This window comes from Athene cunicularia, assembly GCF_003259725.1.
Source record: "Athene cunicularia isolate RWA chromosome 2 unlocalized genomic scaffold, athCun1 chr2_part1, whole genome shotgun sequence".
NCBI classification, from domain to species: domain Eukaryota; kingdom Metazoa; phylum Chordata; class Aves; order Strigiformes; family Strigidae; genus Athene; species Athene cunicularia.
In genome coordinates this window covers 118,028,819-118,051,328 of record NW_020799095.1, presented here as the reverse complement: position 1 = coordinate 118,051,328, position 22,510 = coordinate 118,028,819, and the positions used below count along the sequence as shown (strand labels likewise).

The following is a 22,510-nucleotide window of genomic DNA, read 5'->3' as shown; positions in this document are numbered from 1 at the left end:
GCATGTGTCTAAGTCATTTAGCATTGCTTCTTCTGAGAGGCAATGTACATTTTATACTTCCCATTGAATTTCAAGACTTCATCTTTTTATAGCACCATGGGCAGAAACTCCACTTAGGCAGTAGTCATGAGACTGATGATTTAGTAGGTCACATCTTCTGTTATGTACTAATAAATATCAGTGATTTCGTAGTCTACTATGCCAGAGGTCAGTGCCTTTAAATCTGTAAAATCTGTGCTGCTTTGGTAAAGAAAGTCTCAGAAAGAAACTGTGTGTTTTGATGTTCTGGTAAGATGTTGTCTTACCTGGGAAGCCCGGCAAAGTGATTCTCGCCCTGCTGTAACTTGTCTTAGTTTCATGTAAGTTAGTTCTCTAGATGAATGAAAAGGAATCGAAAAGGCATGATGGGAGAGGGACGGGTCTTTTTTTCCTGCCATGGCTGCCAGTAGGGGCTGAAGAAATAAACCAAAACTGTCTCCATCTGCAAGCAGCCTTCAGCTTCAGTGACCTGAGCTTTATTTTGGCCCATGAAAGAGCTGAGATCAGATAAAAATACAGTTATCTCTGCTTTTTCTCATGTTTCACGATGCAAGGGCTTGGAATTCAGTCTTTTCTTATTTATGTTGCAAGTAAAAAATGTGAGAGGGAAAATGCTTCTGAGGCGGGTATAAAAAGTATTAAATAAAACATTAAATAGGTCACAGGAGGAAGAGAATTTCATATAGTTTATTGGGAGAAACAGAGGTAGTGTAGATAACGTGAGCTAGAGGAGATTTATAATGAAGAAGCCACGGTTCAATCCCATACTTGCAGATAAATCATGAACCTGAGCAGACAAAACCACTGTTTTCATTTATTACTTTGGTACCCTGAGGGTTTTGTACCATGGTAATTGTATCTGCAGTCCCTCTTACCACTATAATGAAACTGTGCAATTGAATAAAGGGGAAGCGTAAAGAAAGCAAATGTATATAATACCTAAATGTACTGATCTAATATGAAGGGTATTAATTCATTACATGTATTTTGTAGTCTTTCAGATTTTTTTAATGTTTTGAGTTTTGTCCCTGTGTACAGCCCTTTCTTAAATGTGGAATATTCCTGTCTGCCTTTTCATATCTGTCAGGTGTTGTATGCCCTTCACAGTCCGTTCCTGCCAGGGATGGAAACAGGATAATAATGCCTGTCAGGGCATCAGCAAAGGTAAAAGAAGCTCCCGAGGGGCTTGTGGCTGTAGCGTAAGCCCACTGCAGCGCTTTCCTAAGGGTCTGGATTGGAGTTTCTGCAGTACCCAAAGATTAGTTGGCAGAGATCAGAAGAGGAGGTGGAGACAGTGGTCTGTGTGTGGGGGCGCTCGGTGAGCGCTGTAAATGTCACAGTTCAGCAGACTGTGGGCTGGAGATCCTGCTGTGCCACTGACCTTGAGCGAGTCGCTCCCCCCCTCACCCTTTCTTAGGCCATCCTGAAGAGCTCAAAATAGAAAAGGTTGGCATGGCCCCATGCAGTGATGAGTAGTGTTAGCTGGAGCCTCGAGGACCCGCTCTAAATCAAATTAACAAAAGTAATAATCAAATCAAACTCACTCTGAACCTCCCTACTCCTGATGGAATATTAGGGGCTGTTCAACAGTCTGACCAACACCCAGGTACTTAAGGCATGTCCTGAAAATGCTTGAGGAATCAAGCTGAATGAAGTTGTTTAAATGATATGTGAGTAGATAATGAAATGAAATACATGGCAAAATATTATTCTAGAATTTAGTCGTTAGCTTCATGCAAGATATATTTGAAGTAGTTGTGTTTGACTGAAAATGCTCATTTCCATTCTGATAAACAAATCAGAAATTCTCAAATCATGGCTCTGCTTTGTACTTCATGAGAGCAGAAGCTGCCCCTGAGACCTCAGTGTGGAGACAGTGTCCTTCAAAGCTGCAGACTTGAATAGAGCTGTCCAGGCTTAGAGCACCAGCAGAGAGGAGGTCCTTCAGCTAATATCTACGTCATTCCTCCCAGCTGATGGAATACAAGAGGACAGTGCTGTAGACTGGGATGGTTCATTCCCCTAGTTCCCCTTAGGCTAGATGCACAGCAACAGGTATTAAGTCATAATTATTTGGGTTTTTATTGAAATTGTCTATAGAGCTTTAAGAGTTTTGCTTAGAGCAGTATTTACAAATATTTGTATTGCTTGCAGATTTTTCTTACCTTTTCCCTTACCATGAATCAAGCAGTGGTCCAGCACACCAGTGAAAGAAAACAAATACTGACTGGGGAAAAAATATTGTCAAAGACCATGAAGGGAAGAAAATTGCCAGTAGACTGGCAAACCAGTCCAGCAAGGCAGATTTCAATTTACTCTTAGTTACATATTAAGTTATTAAAAAATAAAAAAAGGAAGATACTAAGGAAAGAAGTTTTAGGAATGTAATCAATAGAGAAGTATATGACAGAATTTAGGAAACAGCAAGTTCTCATAGGTTTGTTTCTGATGCTCACTTGCAAAAACAAGAGATGTTTTTGAAGACATCTCAAAATTCAGAACCTGACAGGTTTAACAATGACCTTGAAATCAAAGCCTAGGCCTATGGCTAGTCACACAAAAATATTATGACATTGAAATGTTTTAAATGCATGATTGATTATGTAGTACATAAAGTTTAAAGTTTTATGCATTCTTGCTTTTTACTAGAATTACTATGATTGAAAGACATAAGATATTTATAGTGCCTTTTTACTACAGGTTTTCAAATTCAGAAGTATGATACAGATTCTTGTCACGCAGGATTTGACTATTATCATAGGAGGAAATCAGGGAAAAACTAATTCTGAATAGGTATTTTTATTTGCGAATTTCTTACTATATAGCAACTTTAACTTGTGTATCAGACAGTTGCTCTTTAGAAATCACAAAGAGCTTCAACACTCAACTGCTCCAGGTGGTATGTATTAGTGCAGCACGCAGGAATAATCTGGTTTATTTCATGCCAAAAATTACAGTAATCAGCAGAGCTGTTTTCTGAAGAATCCTTCACATGGGTGTAAGAGAACTTGTGCTTATCCGAAGACACTGAGTTTTATCTGTTTATCAGTAGAAATCCAATTTCAGAATACTAATTAGTTTTGAAATTAATAATGACCTTTAGACTGAGTGTTCAGATGAGATGCAAGTAGGAGTCAATAGAAAGTACAGCTCTATATCTGAACACCAGAGCAAAATGTTCATTAGCTCTGCAGTTCTTTACCTAATTAGTCCTTCACTTAATTAGTTCTTCAGTATCTTTAGATCGAAAATTCTGAATCAGACATTTTCCTGAAGCTCAGTTTTACCAGGTTTTATGATATTTGGACCAGGCCCTTTAAAATAATGCAAAGATCTTGGACTCAACTCTTGGCCAAGTTACTTCCAGTTCATTTCTACAGAGGACTTAGTTCATCAACCTGAGAAAATGATATTTTTCTCTGTGATGTCCAGTCTTCTGAATATCTTATTATTTTCCTCCACATGTTTTCAGCACAGGTGAGCAGCTGTCACCAGATAGCTCAGTTTCCAGGAGGACCAATCCTGGCACCCCCTCTTTCTGTTTCACAACTCCTTTCACACAGCTGCAGCAGCACAGTCCTAACCACTTGGTCCTGTTGCAGGGGGAGAAACACTCAATCCTGTACCTTGTTCCCAGGAAAATCCTGCTATAGCTGCCTGGCTGCAGCTTTATGGCAGCCATTTTCATAAACTGCATATGATGCAAAAGCTGGGTTCGAGAATCTTGGCTCTTGCCCTTTAGTTTCTCTTTGCATCTTAATCCCCCATCAGTGAACCCAAGACAAGCCAACCCAAAAATAGACACAAATCCAAAGCTGATGAGTTTTGAAGGCTGACATCTGATTGTATTGTAGGTCTTTCATTTTTTCTCTCTTGAATTTCTTTTTGAACGAGATAAATTTTGATCAGCTGTATTTTAAACATGCAGCATATTTGCCAAAAAATACTGATGTTATTTCATCTTTGAAATGTACTTGCTACTGTAATGTAGTTTCTGAAGGTGTACAGTTGCATTACAGTTTCCATATATTCATGTTGATATTCTATTGTCTCATACTCCTGTTATCTTCTTTCTTTCTGTCCTTCTATTTTAAACAGTGCCACATCGATTTAAAAAAACCCCAACAACCTGTAGGTGGTAGAAAACATTGATTCAAACATATGAGTGCTTCTTAATATGATTTATTTATTACTTATTTCCACCAAATTTTGTATTTAACATTTAATATGTTTTTTTCATAGAGGCAGCAAGAAATCATTTGACTACATTAAAATTATAAACCCTGTACTCATAATAAATTCCATATAAATTTTGATGACTGGCATAAGCTAAGAGTGGATGCAGTCAGACAACTTAGGTGCTAATTTGCAGCCTGACAAGTTTTGACATGACAAGAGTCTAAATTCTGTTTGCTTTTATACAGATAACATACTGGAGTCAGTGGAGAAAGTGAGACAGATTTTTGATTTGACAACCTTTAACATCAATAAAATTTTTACCCAGGAGTTCTTACTCAACATGTTGTGCTCTTGTCATTGAATTCGATGGGCTTTGATTCAAGCAGCATTCAATTTCTGTATGAAGTGAAAAGCAAATGAAAAAGTCCAGACCATAGTAGGTTAGATATAATACTTGAACAGAAGATCTGATCTCAGTAGAAGCCCCAAGGAAAAAAAAAAAGTTTAAAATCATGCCACATAATCTGGAAAAAATTAAGTCTTGAATGGAGTTATTATCATCTTGTAACGATAATTTGACGTCACTACAGGTTTGAATTAAAAGTATTTAAATGTTTCTTTTAACTACAGTGCTGAATTTCATGGGCTTTTGATGTTTGATCTGAGGATACTTGCAACATCTATGAATGCTTTTTCAATTTAAGTTAATGATGTGTTCTCATTTTTAATTGATTGTTTTATCCCTTCTGAGAATATTGAGTTGTATCTGAAGTATGTTGAGATTCGTTGATATCATTGACATAATTTTTTCAGTATGCTTTGTCTGCATCTATTGTAAATAGATTCAAATTATATAGAAAAATGTTTAATTAAAAATCTTTTGGTTTCCTTTCCAAATTATAGTATTATCCCAGCTTTCCAAGTGTTGTCCTTGAAGCAGAGAGTTACAGGGGGAGTATGTGATCTGTTTTCCTCCTATGGGGTGCAAAACTCAGTACTGTTGGTTCAGCAGTGTGATATGTGTTATCTTATGGAAAATTTCAAAATAATACATCAGAATAATTCCAAAATCACTACATTGTGTAGCTGTTTTTCTTTCCTTTATAGAGTTACTTTGTAGAGCCTGTTTCTTCAGATGGTTTTGTGAAAACTGACCTCAGTTGTGTTTGTGAAAAGTGGGACTGCAGCCCCGGGGCAATGCAGTGAGATAGGGTAAGAGCAGACAGCAAAGACTGCAATCCCAAAAATGCACTCCCCCTTCTGCTTAGCAAATGTAGCCAGATGCAGCAAGCCATTATTGCCAGTCCATCTCAAAGAAAATAAATTTGTTTTGTTTCAGTTTGCTTTTGTTTCTCGCTTATTATTTGTAACATTCGTTTGTCATTTTTGTCATTTTATAGAGCTTCCAAGAGCAGCTGTCAGGATCTTAAGCAACATGACATTCCTTTTTGTGAGTTTGTCATACACAGCTGAGAGTGCCATTGTCACAGCTTTTATTACCTTCATTCCCAAGTTCATCGAGTCACAGTTTGGCATCCCAGCTTCCAATGCCAGCATCTACACTGGTAAGTGTAGCGTAGTGTAACCTTGCAAGGGTTGGTGTTCTTTGACAAATGAAATGAATCAGTGTAGGAAATGAACCCAAAACATGCTTGTTAGAACAGGTGATTGGATCCAGTTTTGTGCATTTGGTTAGATATTCAGGCTGTTTTTTGATGTTTGCTCTATGTGTTTAGTAAAATATGAACCCATTTATACTGTTACAGGCCTGGGGTTTTTTACATAAGCCTAGACATACTTTTCCTGGTATGCTAATGGTCTTCAAGGGGGAAAAAAGCAACAAAACCAAGTTAGAAAACCTACAGGCATTACTGTAATTTGTGCGCCTTAAAAGATTTTTTAAAGTTCTTATTTTCTGTGAATTTTGCTTCCTCTTTGATCTTTAAAATATCCTCATCTTTCTTTTTTCCCCAGTGATGTTTCCCAGTTTCTGTTCCATCCTTCAGTTATGTCTCCCCTTCAGGCTGGTGGTTTTCTCCTTATTTACTTATTAACACTGAGTGCACAACAAGTCTGGTCAGAAGAGCTCCCCAAATCCTCCCTCACCTGTCATTTCAGGTCTGAGACCCTTTTTTAGCATGTATATCACTTTCCCTGCTGCCGCAGCGTCGTACAGCCAAGTCTAACTTCTAACAGAACTATAAACCACAAAATTTTAAGCTTCTTACAGCTCTGCAGGAGGGAAAGATGGGAACTTCCCTAGGGAAAGGGGCCAAAATGTTGTGCAGAATTGAGGCTCATGTCATACAGATTATCTCCCTTCTTTCCTAACTGCATCAAAGACACTTGTCTTTATAAGCATCTTTTTGACTTCTCCATAGTGCTTCCCATGTAGAATAGCTGCAGATTTCTGGGCAGGTTAGCTCTTCCCTCCCCCATACTACCAGATATTGCACCTGAGAAGGAGTGATGGTGTGGGGAGTGAGTTGTGGGAACAGGGCTGAAGTATGGACTGAAGCTCAGGGGCATCAGTCATGGAAAAGTAACAGAAGAAAGAGAGAAGATGCAGAGACCTCACATGGGAATCGTTTGTCAACTGTAGTGGCTGGAAGAAACACAAGGAGTCTTTCTACAGTGCGGGGAAACTTCAGACAAGCACCATGTGGTGACTTCTAATTGAGATCTTGCTGGGATGAGATTTTCTTTAGGGCATGAAATCCCTGTGTTCTGTGTACAAGGAGGAAATGTTGATTGATGGGACCGTGATTCTGTCTGAAGCTTAGGGTAGCTACACATGCTTAGGAGTTTTACTGTGATAAGTCTTGATGGGATTGCCACTCCGTAACTTGTTTTGTTCCTAGGATAACCCAGAAACATTCTTGCCAGACAAAATATTCAACAGCCAGTACATTAAGAAAGAACAAAAATTATGTGACCCTGTTCAGAGTGTGAATCTATTAACATCTGTTGTTTTCCTGTTATAAAGTACATGAAAAAGACTGTTATAATGAAACAGAAGAAGATGAGGAAATATCTCAGGCTATGAGCACTGGTTCCAGAACCCCAACTCCTAAACTTAGTATTAAAGTCAACAGTTGTTACTGATTTTATAAATTCTTTTTGTTGGAAAAATAGGAAAAGGAAACTTTGAGATTCTGTACTAGATTTCTACTGGCTAATCTAGTAAAAGACATGTCCAATTTACAAAATTCTGGTTAGCAAAAGGAGGACTTAAGTGTTATTTATATAATTACAGCTATACTTCATATGTACATTGCCAGCTGAGTACATGTGCGTGATGAATCTGTTCATGTGACTGATGTAAAGTTTTTATTGGTCATTTTCCATCTCAATTCATAAGCAGCAATTCTTTAACTTCTTTCTGTTTTTAAACAAACCTGTCATTAATCATCAGCAAAAACGCCACGTGCCAAACTTCATGTATTGAACACGTACAGCTTGTGCTGCAGTCTTGTCTTGCTTGAAGTTTTGTTTTCTACATGTAGAGCAGGTGGCATTTAGCCTCCAGGCCATATAAGTCAAAAAAAATAAAAGAACTTTGACTTTAGCTTACAGGTAGATCTTAGACAAGTCCAGGTAAAAATTTTGGATGCTTTGCTAGTGGATCTACTTGTGAAAAAGAGTAACATTTCAAATAATTTGTAATTGGAAGAACTGCACACTGTTTATTATAAAGCACTGTTTGAGTAACTTCTTCTAAGTTACAGAAACATTAGATCTACCTTTAGTTTTAGAAAAGGCATAACATGTATCCCAGACAGAATTGGTTTGAAAATCTTTATGATATTCCCTTTGGAAGTGTAGCCTGCTTAGCAGATACTGCAGTTTTCTGTTCCCAAACTATTAGTAGCTGTTAAGATCATCTTTTGCTGCTGTGGAAAGCCTCAAGTGCCGCAGAATCCTGACAACAGCAGAAAGGACAAAGCTTGGAAATTGCTGACTGAAAGCCAATATTGCCTCAGAGCACTTTACCCTGGAGTGTATTTAGCACACACACGATACCTATAAGCCAAACTGTCATTATAAAATGAAGGAGAATGCAGTGCAGCAGCTTAGTATCAGATCTTAAGCTTTACTCCTCTAAATGCCTTTGAAAAAGAAGAATGCATGTCCTGATTAGATGTACATGCTTTTCTTTGCCCTGGAAGCTTGTATGGAAGTGCACTGTAGTAGCTGTGTTTCTTTGACAGTACATCACTTCTGATGTCATGTCCCCTGTGGAAGGAGAGGGGCATAAGGATGAAGAGCTTGTACTTAGGAGAAAAGAACCTGTCAGGCTTCCTAACATGTAGAAGGGGTTGAGTGCTTCTCTCTTCTGCCTTCAGCACAAACAGTGAAATCTGCTCTTGCCCTTCCAGTTTCTCCCAGACAGAGTTTTTCCATCCCCAGCGTGGAGGTATTTATCTTTATATTTCTTCTGTGTATTCTTTCCTTTGCCTTTCCATCCTCTTCATTGAGAGCAAGCCTTGGCAAGGCAATTTGCTCATGTTCTTCTCCTCATTTTTAATGTTCTGGTCTTCACGGTGTGGCAGAGGATGGATGAAAACACCAGCACAGTATAATTTGCTAATGGAAGAACCACTAACCTGATGCTCAGCAAAATGTTCACGTGCTCAGTTTTGACAAGGTATTAGACATAGACACACAGAGTCTTAGTTCTACTGAAAGGCTTTTCCAGTATCTGTGCCTTGAAGAGAATAAGAAAGAAGAGGTAAATTCAGGTCCAAAAGAGGTTAAGAACTTGAAGTTAAGCTATATGGTGGAAGGAAGAATAGTAAAATACTGAGGTTAATTTGTCAGTAAGCCCTTACCTTGGGCTAGATCCTTAGTTCATATAATTGATGTAGCCACAGATTTGGTCCATGGAATTTGGTTCACCTGACAAGGGTGTTTTAGAAGGCACTGCAAGTGATCCCAGTCTGCCTTCAGTGTGGTTTTGGGCTTCTCTGACATAGATTTTGTAAAGCAGGGTATGCCTGGTTGGCTCAGATGGCTGAGTTACTGTTTTTACCCAGAGAGATCATTTTCAGTGCGAGTGAAAGGATTTGCATTATTTCTTTCCTTCATTCATATTCAGTCATTGAAATGAGAGCTCTAACAGCTCGAGAGAGATAACAGCTTTGAGCTTTATGAAAATCATTTAATTCTCTTAGAAGGACTTACACATTTAATTTCTGCTCTTAGCAGAAAGACTGGTTTTGATTCTGTGAAGGGTTATTATTAAAAATCTTCCTCATGAAATGACATTTTGTTTTATAATTCTGTTGATGATAGCAGTCTAATTAAGGCAGCAACTATTTTTAGCTCTTCCTTTTACTTTCACGATCTCAACATTTTGATAAATATAATGTCCTGTTCACCTTTAGACAAATAAGCAGGGAATGAGAATGATTTGCAATAATATTAAAGATATTTGCAGGTGATAGTCTTACAGGCTTCTTTAAAAAGACGACCAACATCTTTAAGATTTTGTATTATAAAGTTTAGCTCCTTCTCTGTAGATACAGCTGCCAAAAGTTGTTCAAATTCCATATTTATGAGGAATGCATCTTTATTAGCAAAGACCTAATGTAAAGACCTTCTCACATGTCAGTGAGAAGCAAAAGCCAAGGGAAGTAATGAAGTGCAAGACATTTGTTGGCTTAACATCACCTCAGGTCCTGACAAGCGAGGACAGCCCGGTGCTGTGAGGATGAGCTGATACCTTTTAACTGCAACAGCAGAGCAACAGAAATTTCATAGGCATGTCTTTTGTGTCTTAAATTTACCCTAATACTAATTCTAGTATCTTAATTTCTTTATTCATGTTTGATTGTTTGCTCCACATGACTGTGCTGAGCTGAATCAGGGTGCTGATGTAGGGAAGTGCTATTCAGCTTGAGTAAAGTATCCAGAAGGTAGAAATTGCAGCCAGGCTCACGTGTGCACTCCCAGGTGAGCAGGCTTCTGGGGTCCTTCCTGAGGTTAGCATTTGTGCTTCACTGGAATTAATCATGAGAGTAGGAAGAGGAAAATTTGTGTCCAAATCTGGATTTCTTTGAATTTTCAGTAGTTAAACTGAAGAAATACATTGCCCTTCTCCTCATTCTAAAATAAATACAAAGCAATGTTTCTGCTGTAAGTACAATAGTTCTCTTATAGTGCTTTGGCTGCTGGTAATATCATAAGGAGGCTTTTATTAATTCTTTGACAACACTCCAGAGGTTTGAAAATTCTGACTCAGTTTGCCAGCAGAGAATCAGACAATGGAGATCTTAGTGCAGCATTTGCAGTCATCTCATTAGGGAATGAAACCAATATTTATGTTTTATACAATTTCCATAGGTCCTGTTTTAATGTTGTTTGCATTTCTTCCTGGCAGGTGTGATTATTGTCCCAAGTGCTGGTGTTGGTATCGTCCTAGGCGGCTACATTATAAAAAAACTGAAACTTGGTGCAAGAGAGTCTGCAAAGTTGGCTATGATCTGCAGTGGTGTATCTCTGCTGTGCTTTTCAACTCTTTTCATTGTTGGATGTGAAAGCATTAATCTAGGGGGAATAAATATACCTTACACGACTGGGTAAGTATCTTGTAATCACCTGTGGCAAAACCAGCTTTTTCCAGTAAGCCTGATAAAGAAATTTAAAAAATGCTGATGGCTGATGTACTGAAGAAGCCACCACATGCTCAAATGAAAATTAGGTGAGTATTGTGATATACATGCTGCTTTGGTTTTACATCTAGTTTGTAATGAAGCTTATGTAATATCTCACCTTTTCAGGGGATGGGAAAATGCATTAAAATGGACTTCAATGATTTTTACAGGAAAATAAGAATAGTATCCTCTGTAGATCGCTCAGAATTTAGTTGCTGCCTCAGAATATTTTCTGCTTATGAAAACTGTGAAAATACTAAAGGGATTATAAAGACTATTTCTAAATAGTTTTGTTTATTATCATCAGAATAGTGTCTTAAGTCTACAGTCCCTATTTGTGAGGAATCACTCGGGCATATGCTATTGACATTAGTGGTGTGTGCTGCTTCTGAACCCCTTACTAGTCATATGAATGCCCTCCAGCACTTGCAGGATCATTATCAAGACAGCAGCAAGATCATAACCCTTAAATTTATATTGAGAATGAAGAAGTCTGCCATGAAAAAGAAGATGTGGATGTAGGAAGATATTGGGAGTGAGAGATTTAGGCTGTGACATTAGGAAATGTATGGAAGGGCATTTCTTAAGGGATATTTGGAAGGAAGAGAGTTTGGTAAAAGCGTTTCACTGAAAGGTATTTCCTCAGAAGCCTGATCATGAGCTTTTATTTTCTTTCTTATTTTGTTCATTAGCTTTTGCCCAAAATTGCCTTCTTCATGTAGCTTAAATACAAGAACAGAGTGTTTGAAGAGTGCAAACTTATCTGAAGCAATGTCTTTCTCTTTGGTTCTGAGATAACTTCTGCCTTCTCTCAAATCTGAGACAATGTCTGCCTTTTATTTAAGGCCAGGTGCTGGGTATCAGATCCATTTGAATATCTTGCTTTTAAGGCTCAGCTCTGGACTCTTAATCTTTTGAGGTTTGGAAGAGAGTGTAGAAGTGTGGAGCAGGAAAAGAGATGATCAAATGGGGGGAAAAACCCTACAGTGAGGCAGTGAGCAAGCCAAGTGAAAAACAAAGACAATGTTTTGCATTGCGTGTTGCTGGGTGTTACTACATTACTGTCAAACCCTAATCTCAGAGCAAGGAAAACCAGCAACTGAGAGTCACAAGCTGATGGAAAGCTGGTTCACTCCTTTATAGTCTTAATACCTAGAGTTAAAGCTTGGTACTGAGGGGCTGACTGTAGAAGGGAGTAGCATGGTGATATATCCTTGTCTGAGCATAGTGGACTGAAAAAGCAGAGAATGGAGATGAGAAGGGTGTGGAATGCTTTGATTGACCACCTTCTATTGATGTTTGTTGCAGACTGTGGGCATAGATGAAGAAAATTATTAGGAATTAAAACATAAATTTCAGATGGCAATTAATTGAACTGTGTGGCAAGTCAGAATGTCCCTGCCTAGCTAATGAGAAGGCTGTGGTTTTTTCTTTGTGAAAAAGTGCTATTTAATTCAAAACTATTTCTAAATTGAAGACAAGGTAAACTATTGCTATGTAACACATACCCTTCACACCGGAATTGTAAGAGTATCTATTTTCTTTTTTTCAGTAAATACTACCATTTGCAGTAAATATATAGCATGAATTGAAATAGGCACCTATTCACAGCTGTTCCAAAAGTCTGCAGTAGCATTACTTCTTTACCACCTTCATCTAATTGTTCTTATGGAGAAAAGAGGTGAGAGATGGTAATGGCAAAATTCTCAAAAGTGTTGAGGTATATCAGCTCTCTGAAATACAAAGATCAGTATGCTTAGACTACTTAACGTAATGTCATCAGAAATTGAGAATTACCAGCATGTTATAAATCATGGTTCAGGAGTTTGCAGTGCCAGCCCTGTGTGATTTTTTTAATGCAGTGATCAAATCCAAATTTATTATCAAAATGACAGTAAAAAAGCAGCACTACACATATATTAATCTTGAATATGTGACATGATAAGCATTCTCTTAATCCTCATGGTCAGTCGTTTGATAGCTTCAAATCATTTCCTTAGCAGGCAACTCCTTAACTCAGACATCAAAGAATGTTATTGTTCATGTAACAAAAAAACATGGTTTCATTTTGAGGTTTAATAAAACACATACTTTATTCCCTTGTTCCAATGCAGTGCAGCGTGTGGACATCAAAGCCAGTTCAAAAGGCTAGATTGGATAGAAGAAGCAGTACAGCTACTTGGTTCAGACTAAATGTCTTGCACGATACAGTACCTTAACATGGCTGTGCTGGGTCTGATGTCTGAGCTACCTGCGCTGGCAGCAGCCCCCAGACCTCTGCTGCACTGGGGAGTGTAGACATACCCTGCAGGAGAATCTTCTCTGGACAAACACGTTCACTTCTGCTGTACTTTTCTTTTACATTTCAGGTTTTTTTCATTGATGGACAGACCCATAAACCAGTACAGAGGAGAAGGATAAACTGGGTTTTAGTTAACATAGATGTATGTGCATACCAGTACTCAGCAAAGTAGGCAATGATATTTCATAATTTAGTATGTTTCATAACTCAGTATTTTTCTAACTGTACCAGCTGCAAGGAAGTGGATAGGACCTGGAGGCATTAGAATACATTTGCAAGGATTTTCTGCTGTTTTATTTTGGGCACAAGCAGCTTTGTCGTTGCTGGTGTGTCATCAGCAGTTCTGTTATCAGGAAGGTCAAGGGCACCTCTGTATTATACATCTCAGCATTTTAGAACCTGTTTTTCCATGCTCCAGCCTTGTCTCTGAAGGCACATTTGATATTTGAACACAGTGTAAGTAGCCTTACATCAAACCATGGTACCACATCCCTTCTCTTGCACCACAACCAGCATCCAAATGGTAAGTCCTGAATCGGTGAATTTTCTCCTTGTCCGGAGGACTTTTAAAATCTCCAAGGAGGGAAGCTCCACAACCTCCCTGGGCAACCTGTGCCAGTACTCGGTCACCCTCACAGTGAAAAAGCGTTTCCTGACATTCAGAGGGAACCTCCTGTGTTTCAGTTTGTGCCCACTGCCTCTGGTCCTGTCACCAGGTACCACTGAAAAGAGCCTTGTGCCATCCTCTTTAGATCCTTCAGGTATTTATATACATTGAGGAGATTCTCTCCCTCGCCTACTCTTCTCCAGGCTGGATAGTCCCAGCTTTCTCAGCCTTTCCTCAGAGGAGAGATGCTCCAGTCTCTTTTAGCACCTTAGTGGCCCTTCGCTGGACTCTGCAGTATGTTCACGTCTCTCTTTTACTGGGGAGCCCAGATCTGGATCCAGCACTGCAAGTGTGGCCTCACCAATGCTGAACAAAGGGGAAATAGCAGCTGCCTTGGTTGTTTGTAGACATGTCTTTTCCATGTTTTGTGGTATAAGGCAGCTAAAACAGTCTCCATGGGGAGCTTACTCACAGTGACAGATTCTTGGATTAGTTCCGTTCCATCTCTCACATTTCTGGTATGTGATGAATCAAAACAGACCCTTTTGATTGTTTTCAGTTGTTTTGGAGCAATTAAGGTTTAGTTAAAGCATGAAGTTGACTTATTGAGGCACTACACATAAAAAGAAATAAATTCTATTCTTCCTCTTGTACAACCAGATTGGGTTTCAGTTATTCTTGTATCTCTTTCAGTCCAATCAGCCCGTTGGATCCCTTAACTTGAAAGCAGTGACTAATTGGATCAGAACAATAACAACAAAGAAGGAATCCAGCTAACACAGTGAGAGGGTCCCTTGTTTGACAGCTACACAAAAATTGCATCATTGCTGTGATTCCAGCTGCTTGCCAACAAGAAGACTGCAGATCTCTGCCATCTAGAATGTCGTTCAATACCAAACCAAAAATGCTGCTAACAAATTAAAATAATCCTTTTTATTATGCAGCCCAGTATTAAGATTATAGAAATTATGTGGTGAGGGGTTATCTCCTTTGCTTTGTGTTTCCTTGGTCCTGTAGGTTACTAGTGATCTAAATAAATATGAAGAAAATATGTGCAAAACAATTATTTGTTTAGATGTTACCAAAATATAGTCAGGCACTGTTTTTTGATTTATTCTAAACTGCATTTCATTTGGATTGTAGCCTTATGGGAAGAGGGTCCAACTTTTTTTCCAATATATGTGAATTGACTGACAGCATGATGAAATTTCAGTCCCGGGCTGGATGTCTGAAATAACAGGTTACAGCTCTAAAAACTCCAGGCAATACATCTTACCTTATTCTTTCCCATTTCTTACTTTACTCTTACACCACAAGCCTTCCGCAGACTAATAGTTGGAGAGGAGGGCAGGATTTAGAAAAAAAAAATTAGGAATTGAGTCCCTTTTATCATTAGTCACATCTAATACACGTCTCCTTTTTATTAGCTTTACCAACATTGTGTCATGGAGACACAGAACAGTCCCCCTGGGAAGTGAACAAATGCAATTTCTCAGATGGGATTTTGGGTTTTGTCCCAGCACACACATTTAGCAAACTTACAGTGGAATCTTATTAATGAAAAGAGCGTCATCACTGTTTGTAGTTAAAAGAATAGTTCAGGAAACGCTGTCATTTGGGGCTAGTTTCTGTTAGTGTGCTCCTGCATGACGTGTGTCCTTGGCAGCTCAGGTGCAGCAGCGCTGCAAGCTGACAGCACCTGCACCCACTGAAGCAAGCGGGGCAGCTGATTCTCAGACGTCCTGTGTGTCTACAGCAGTGGGTGCATTGAAACTAAGCTGCTTTTCCCACAGGCCAGCTCATGAGCAGGACTTAGTAGCTTTGTTGCAATTTCTGTAAGAGCCTGCTCTTCCTGACAGATGCAGGTAAATCTGTGATGTTCTGTGCAGTAATTTAGGGATCAATGCTCTGTTTTCCTTTGTGGTGAGTAGGCAGCCTCCCAGTGTCAGAAGGCAGGATTAGTAGAGTACTTTGGTTCAGTTCACTGCTGAAAAAGTACATACCTTCAAGAAAAAATGATCCCCTCCTGAGAGAAGTGTTCACAGAAATCTGTTACAATTATGTGCTATATGGTGGATCATGTGTGATGAAAGTGGGGTTACACAGGTATGTGTCAGTAGAGATTTAATGTCTCCAGCATCTGAATTCCTTCATCTTTCATTAGTTTCCCATTATTGACAGAGAAGTTAACAATGAGTAAACAGTGAAGGTAATAAAGATGAAAGCATGCACCTCTTACAACTGTCTGATAATGAGCTTTTGAAAACAGAGTTAATAGGTAATTTTTTGTGTCACATGTTCTTGAAAGGATGAAAAAAAAAATCTCCTTGTGTGCAAGGCATTTGCTGTAAACAACAACAAAAAAATCCCCCAAATAAACCTTCCAGTGATTTGCTGAGGTATGAAAGCTGGAGAGACGCAGCTTGCAGTAGCTTGTTATTAATTTGAGCATATTTGCTTTGCGTATCTGTAAACTTAAGGCTTCTTCTGGGGCAAACAAAAAAATGCCCCTGAGATTAAATTATCAGTGGTCTCAGTTCAGTTTCCAGTTTCATGCTTCTAATTTCTTGCATGCCTGATTTCGTTCGCCTTTATTTTTAAGCTGATTTCCTAACCTCTGTGTCACGGTAACGTTCGGCAGTGCAGCTGAAGTGAGTTAGCAGAGGGAGCCAGGGTGCGGGCTCTCCTGCCTGTGGAACAACACGACCCATCTGCTGCTTAGAAGGGTTTTAGGTGGTGGTGGGATAAGAGGGGAACCCGAGCTGTGCCTTTCCCGGCAGCCTGAGCTGTCCTTGGACCTGTCTGTATGCAGGGTGGCAGAGCCCTGCTGGCAGCCGGGGTGTGGGCATGAGGGTCTCCCAGGCAGGCTGGGGAGTCCCTGCTTAACCCAAGTATTCAGGCATCTGGGACATCCAGCTCAGCAGGCTGCTGAGGAGCTTGTGAAACTCCAAAAATGCTGCCTCTCCTGTTGGTGTGAGAAACTTCTGTCACTGTGCTGCTGGAATCAGTATGTTACTGAGGAATGTTTTGATGATTTGGTGTTTTCCATCAGAGAAAAAGTTCTGTTGAGAGATTACTGGAAAAGTCTGCCTGTTGCTGTATGACGTGTTGCTGCATATTGCTTTCTGGAATCCAGTGTGATATAATAAGACAAGTTTCAGCTGATAGCAGAGAAGGTGACAGAAACAATATCAGCCCTGGATATTTAATTTCCTGCTCAAGCTGCAACTTGTTTCTAAAACTGTGCCTTGTTTGTTTGTGGCGCAAGAAAGAAAACACTCAGAAAGGCTTTGGTTAACATCCAACTAGACTGTAAATTGTAAAGTAGCTCCAAGAGCTAAATTTGGGAACCTGATTTGTGTGATCAATAGATGGTCAATAAATATTTAAGAGCTACTTAGTCACATTTGATCGGCTGGAGAAGTACCCAGCTGGAAAGACAAGCATATTCAGCAAAATCAAATAGTGGTGTATAAATACATTAAAAATGAGTCAAGTGGAAATCACTAAGCAGCAGTCGTACTGCTTAGTGTCATTAATGACAGGAGATGAGGAGCCGGACGACACGGGTGATGGTTGATGTGTGTAGAGTGGCTCCCAAGCCCAGCCTCTGATCTAGTCGGATGTAGAAGATGGGAGCAGAACATCCCTTGTGATCTGTGGGGTAGCTGGGAAGAAGTAAGTCTGATACCAACTCTTAACCTTTACAGCGGTCCTGCCCACACATTACAGATGTGAAGCCAAGCAAACTCTGCAGCCATGACAGCCTGTGAGCATGTGTACAGGATCTCGAGGATGCAGCCTCAAACCCAGTTCAGATTCCTGTTCAGTCCAGCTTTTGCCTGGCTGAGGAGGTGCAAAAATTCCCTGAATATCTACTGATCTGCTTACAGCAGAGATACTTGAGCTAGTTTTCAACAGCAGTGACCATTGAGCAATACTGAGAGCAGGGCAAACAAGGCAGCACAGTTAATTGAATATTACGCTGCAGTGCCCGGTGTGGAGAGATTGCGATACCAACATAATTCCCAAGGCAAAATTTTTGCTTATGGTGCATGTACAAATACTCATGCCCCAACAGAGCTTAGTACTTAGCTCTATCTGGTTTTGGAGATTCTGCAGGGGTCATACTGGCATTTGTTCTCAGAAATTTGGACTGAACTGCACATGTGCCTTAGGCAGAAATAGGATGGTGTCTGCAGCTCTGCTTACCTCTCAGGTGTGAGAAGACAAAGGGCACAGTCTTCTCTTGAAGTTGGGGATTTTCATGTGTATATTCTAGTCTCTGGAAAAGACCTTTAAATTTTGCTCATGCAACCTCTCCTCTTGCTTCAGTATTCTTTGGAAGTAGGCTTTTATATCCCATCAGTGAACTGCTGCATAAATGATGCAATGAAGGACACTTTTTCTTCTATTTGTGAAAAAACTGTCAGCTAGTTTAAAAGTGTCAGGCAGGAGGAGGGAGGAAGGACTGCTTTGTGTCATGGAGCTATGCAGATCCAGTGTCTTGAGAGAGGATCTAGAAGCTGTGCCCCTCTGGATTGAGGCCAGAGTGACTACAGCCATGAGCTGCAGCATCTTGCAGTCTGTGAAACACTGTTGAAAGGTGACATATGGAGTATTCAAAGTAGCCTTTCAAACTAAGCTAATGACACACCAAAGGGTTCTGGTACCACTGTAATAAAACCCACAAGAATAATAATTATCCAAAACTGCATTCTCAAAGCACCAACTTTCTTCACTGTTTACATTCCATGCACTCTAGCTATGAAGAGTCACAAAAACATGCAAATGACAGACTGCATGGCCCTGTCTTCTGACCTAAATTAAATCTCTGCCATTGTGACCACTGCGGAGAAGGTAGGGGAGTGCATTGATTGAAGAAGAACTTTGGGACGTGTTTGAAATATGTGAATTCTTTCCAAAATCCAGATTAAGCATATTTTGTACTCTTCAATCTCAGAGATTAGTATATTTACCTATTCTCACAGACTACTGAAGTGAAATAAACTATTGTGTGTATTTTGGCCAGAGTTCTCCCAGTGACCCAGCACAGACATGTGGTTTTAGGGAGCCAGGCAGGTGCAGGTGTTTAACCTGCTGTGACTCAAAGACGAGAAGGGAGCATTTGAAATATGTCCAGATTCATAAGGGATGTGTTTGTGTTTCCTGCTGATACCCATGTTATTAGCATTGGCCGCTGTGTTTAACAGTTACTGCGGAGGATATAAGAGCTGCCTGACAGTGTGTTTTTTCTGGGAAGTCAATAAATTGGTTGCCACAAAAGTTGCTCACCTTCTGTGTGGTAGCCTTTATCCAGCAATTTAGTCAGAGAGAATCTAACCCTGAACTCCTGATGTCCCCAAGACCACCATCACTGCTGCACAGATTGATGGTGGATAAAAGGGAAGAGAAAGGAGGAAAAATGAGAAGTGTATAGAGATGCAGAAGAAGAAAAAAGAGTAAGCAAGAGAGGAACCTAACTTAAAAACCTTCTGAAAGGAGATTCCCCTTGGAAGAAATGGGTTCAGTCCTGGTTACTGTTCCAGGTTTTGCCTGTAGATACAACAGTAAAGATTTGTTGATGAGGAGACATGGGCAGGACTGAGATCACGTTCAGCTACAGCAGAAAGGATGGAAAGAAATCCCATTCTGGAGCTTGCTGATAAGAACATCTGTCAATGAGGTGTAGGTTTGAACCCGTTCAACTTGAGGAGGACCTGGAACCCCAGTGTTCCCACCTCAGACAACTGCAGATCTGATGAAGAAGAGGAAGATTCCTCCTCACTTCAGAAGAGATATGTTGTAAATCCATGAAATGTGGTGTGTCTTAAGAGGGCTGTCAGCACAAGGCACAGCTTTTTGCTCCATGTGTAGGAACTCACTGAGCTGTCTGTAGTGGGCATCAGTATTCCTATACAGTGTCAGGGTGCAGATTGTAACCCAACCCCCTACTTCCAGGAGCTTGGTCGTCTGAGTTACAAGTTGAGCTGGCTGAGTCCAAGGTCAGCTCCATCACTGCGAAGAGCTGTTGTGGACTGAGACTCTTTGTGATCATTGTCTCTAGACCCTATTCTGATCTGATCTTGCCATCACTTTCAGCTTCCATCTCACCTTCCCTGACCAGAGTGCCAGTCAGAAAGTCACTGAAGGGAGGAGGTCAGGCCCTCACTTCCAATGTCCTGAATTCTGGAGATTTTCAGAAGTGCCAGCTGTCTTGATTCCTTACAGAACCTGCCTTTCTGGCTTTGGTACATGGAAGGACTAAAAACTTTCAGGTTTATGTATTGTAAATTAAAGCCCATAAAACAAGTGGCTTGAAAGTGGCCCTCTATCTTCTGAAAAACATGCACACTGCAGTACTGTATATTGCAGTCCCTAACATTCGGGTACTTTAAGACACAAATTAGCGCTTAGAAGACTAGAATGCAGCTAAGACAGAAAGTAACATAATAAAATGGAGGTTTTCCTAAGTAACAGGAGAAGCTTCAGGTGGAAATGTTGATATCAGCTGCTTTTCAGTTTTCAGTGACTTGGAATCACCTTATGTGGTAAAGAGGGAGCGCAGGTGCACAATTCAGGAACTGTGATTTCTTTAGACAGAAAAGTATTTAGGAAATAAGAGCTAGGGTCCCTAGCCTCAGCCAACTGTATCACTTGGAGATAGATTGGTATGAATAAGGTTATTCAGGCAACTTTTCCATTCCCTTAATGCATTTGTGTTGTTGGCAGTATTTTAAACCCAGATGAAATTCCAAATGAGATGCAGAAAATTGAACCAGCAATAAACCGCACTGCAGACTCTTGCTTTTCCACTTATTAAATTAATTTATCAGCCTGAAACAAGATAGAGGGCATGGCAAAGTGTAGTAAAAATAAGTATAAATACAATATGGGCCATTTAAAAGTTCATGCTTGTTATGATTTGTCTGCATAAAGACAGCAGAAGATAACTTACATTTCAAGGTATGTCTGCATATATCTATCTATCTATCTATCTATCTATCTATCTATCTATCTATCTATATCTAAGCAGAACGGTTATTTTCTTTTTGGTACCTGAGCTAGCATGTTCAGTAATAGCATGAGTAAAAGGTAATACTTTATGCCTATACTATCAGGTAACTTCTGGCATAATGCCTTCAGGTCATACTAGATGTGGTTAGATTAGATTAGTTAATATTAGATTATTTAATTGCAACTACAAGATTTCACTAGCTTGCAAATATTTTCATGTTGGCCATAGGAACCCATTAAGTTTATTTTTTTCAGGAGCCTTCATATGTTCAGAGTTTACAAGTAAAGTAGTAGAAGTGGGGGTTGTCAGATAAGGCCCTATAGTAAGACATAGGTTTAAAACAAACAATAGCTCATGTAACAACCTGCGGGCTGTTAAAAATTCCTTGCTGTTAGGTATTGTAGATGTAAAAAATCTAATCTCAATGGGAGAAGTACAGGGAAAAACAAATTTAGGCTTATTAATGAAAAAGCCACATCAGGCTTAGAACATATTTTGGACTGAGACTCATTAGTGTGGAGAGAATACTCTGGGGGAAGTTACTTGCGCTGTTCTTGCTCTTCTCTAGTCATCTTCTTATGGCTACTGTTAGAGACAGGACACTGGTGAAGAGACAACTGTGGTCTCAACAACCATTTTCATGTGTTTCTAAAGGTTTTTGCATACAAAAAAACCATTTTCAGTTAGCCTTTAGCCAGCCAAGGAAAAAAACCCAATGCTATAAAACTCATCTAAGCAATCCCATTAACTGAAAGGGCCAAAGCTAGTATAGCAGCTCTTTAAAAACTAGTCTGAGGTTTTCAAGAAAATATGCTGACTAAAAGTAAATGGCTTTTCAGACCAGTTATTTGTCAGAAAAATATGATATGATCATCAATTACTTCCTCATTAATGAGGAGCTTCTAGATAATAGAGATTTAACAACTTACATCCTCTGATATTCACTCTATATACAGTGGGTCCAATTATGCCAGTCTGATTTAAACAAACTAGTCTCCATATTTTCTTTCTTTAATACCTTTGTTTTAACTCCCTCTGTTTCTCTATAATCAGAATTTGTATATACAGTTATGTAGGGGCTTTTACTATTCTTTTCTTTCAGTGAGGCTGCCTTTGTACCTGCTATTGCTCTTCCTCCTCTGTTTTGTACTCAAGCCCTTACTCTACCCAGGAATGTCAAAAGTCCAGTCACCTTGGGCTTTCCTTCAGCGCAGTGAGTGGCTGTCTCCTTGAGGGTTTGTGCCCAAAGCTGGGCATTTTTAAGTGACCTCAGAGTTGTTTTGAGCAGGGCTGAAGTGATATGGTATCTAAGACGGGATCCAGGCAATTTGGTGACTGGGTGACTTAGTAAACCTGAGTCAAAAACTGTGATGGTCACAGCTGGTAGTCAGTTGTAACCACCATTGATTTCTTTCTACTGGTGGCAAAACCCACCATTTGATCTGTGGTTTTTTTCCCCCCCCCCATCATCTTCTGATGAAGACTCTGATTTTACAGATATGGACACTGCTATTACTAAGGCCTTTGTCACTTCTGGATTGAGCTGCAATGGTAGAACTGATATTGTAAAATAGAGCCACAGTAGGATTATATGTTTCTGAAATCTCAGTTCTGGCTATGAGTTGCACTCTGGTACCCAGTGGTTTGTACTGACTGCTCCTTGGCAGCTCAGGATATCAGGTGTTGGTTCTGTCTTAGGAGTTTTTCTT

At 39.7% G+C, this 22,510-nt stretch overlaps 1 protein-coding gene across 1 annotated transcript in view; it reads left to right on the top strand.

Annotated features, from left to right (window-relative positions):
- SLCO5A1 (solute carrier organic anion transporter family member 5A1) overlaps nucleotides 1-22,510 on the top strand; it is a 79,813-nt gene that overhangs the window by 40,300 nt on the left and 17,003 nt on the right. The window contains exons 4-5 of the mRNA XM_026842121.1: nucleotides 5,619-5,783; nucleotides 10,601-10,799. Of these exons, the coding sequence (XP_026697922.1) occupies nucleotides 5,619-5,783; nucleotides 10,601-10,799 (364 nt within the window). The remainder of the gene's footprint in view (nucleotides 1-5,618; nucleotides 5,784-10,600; nucleotides 10,800-22,510) is intronic.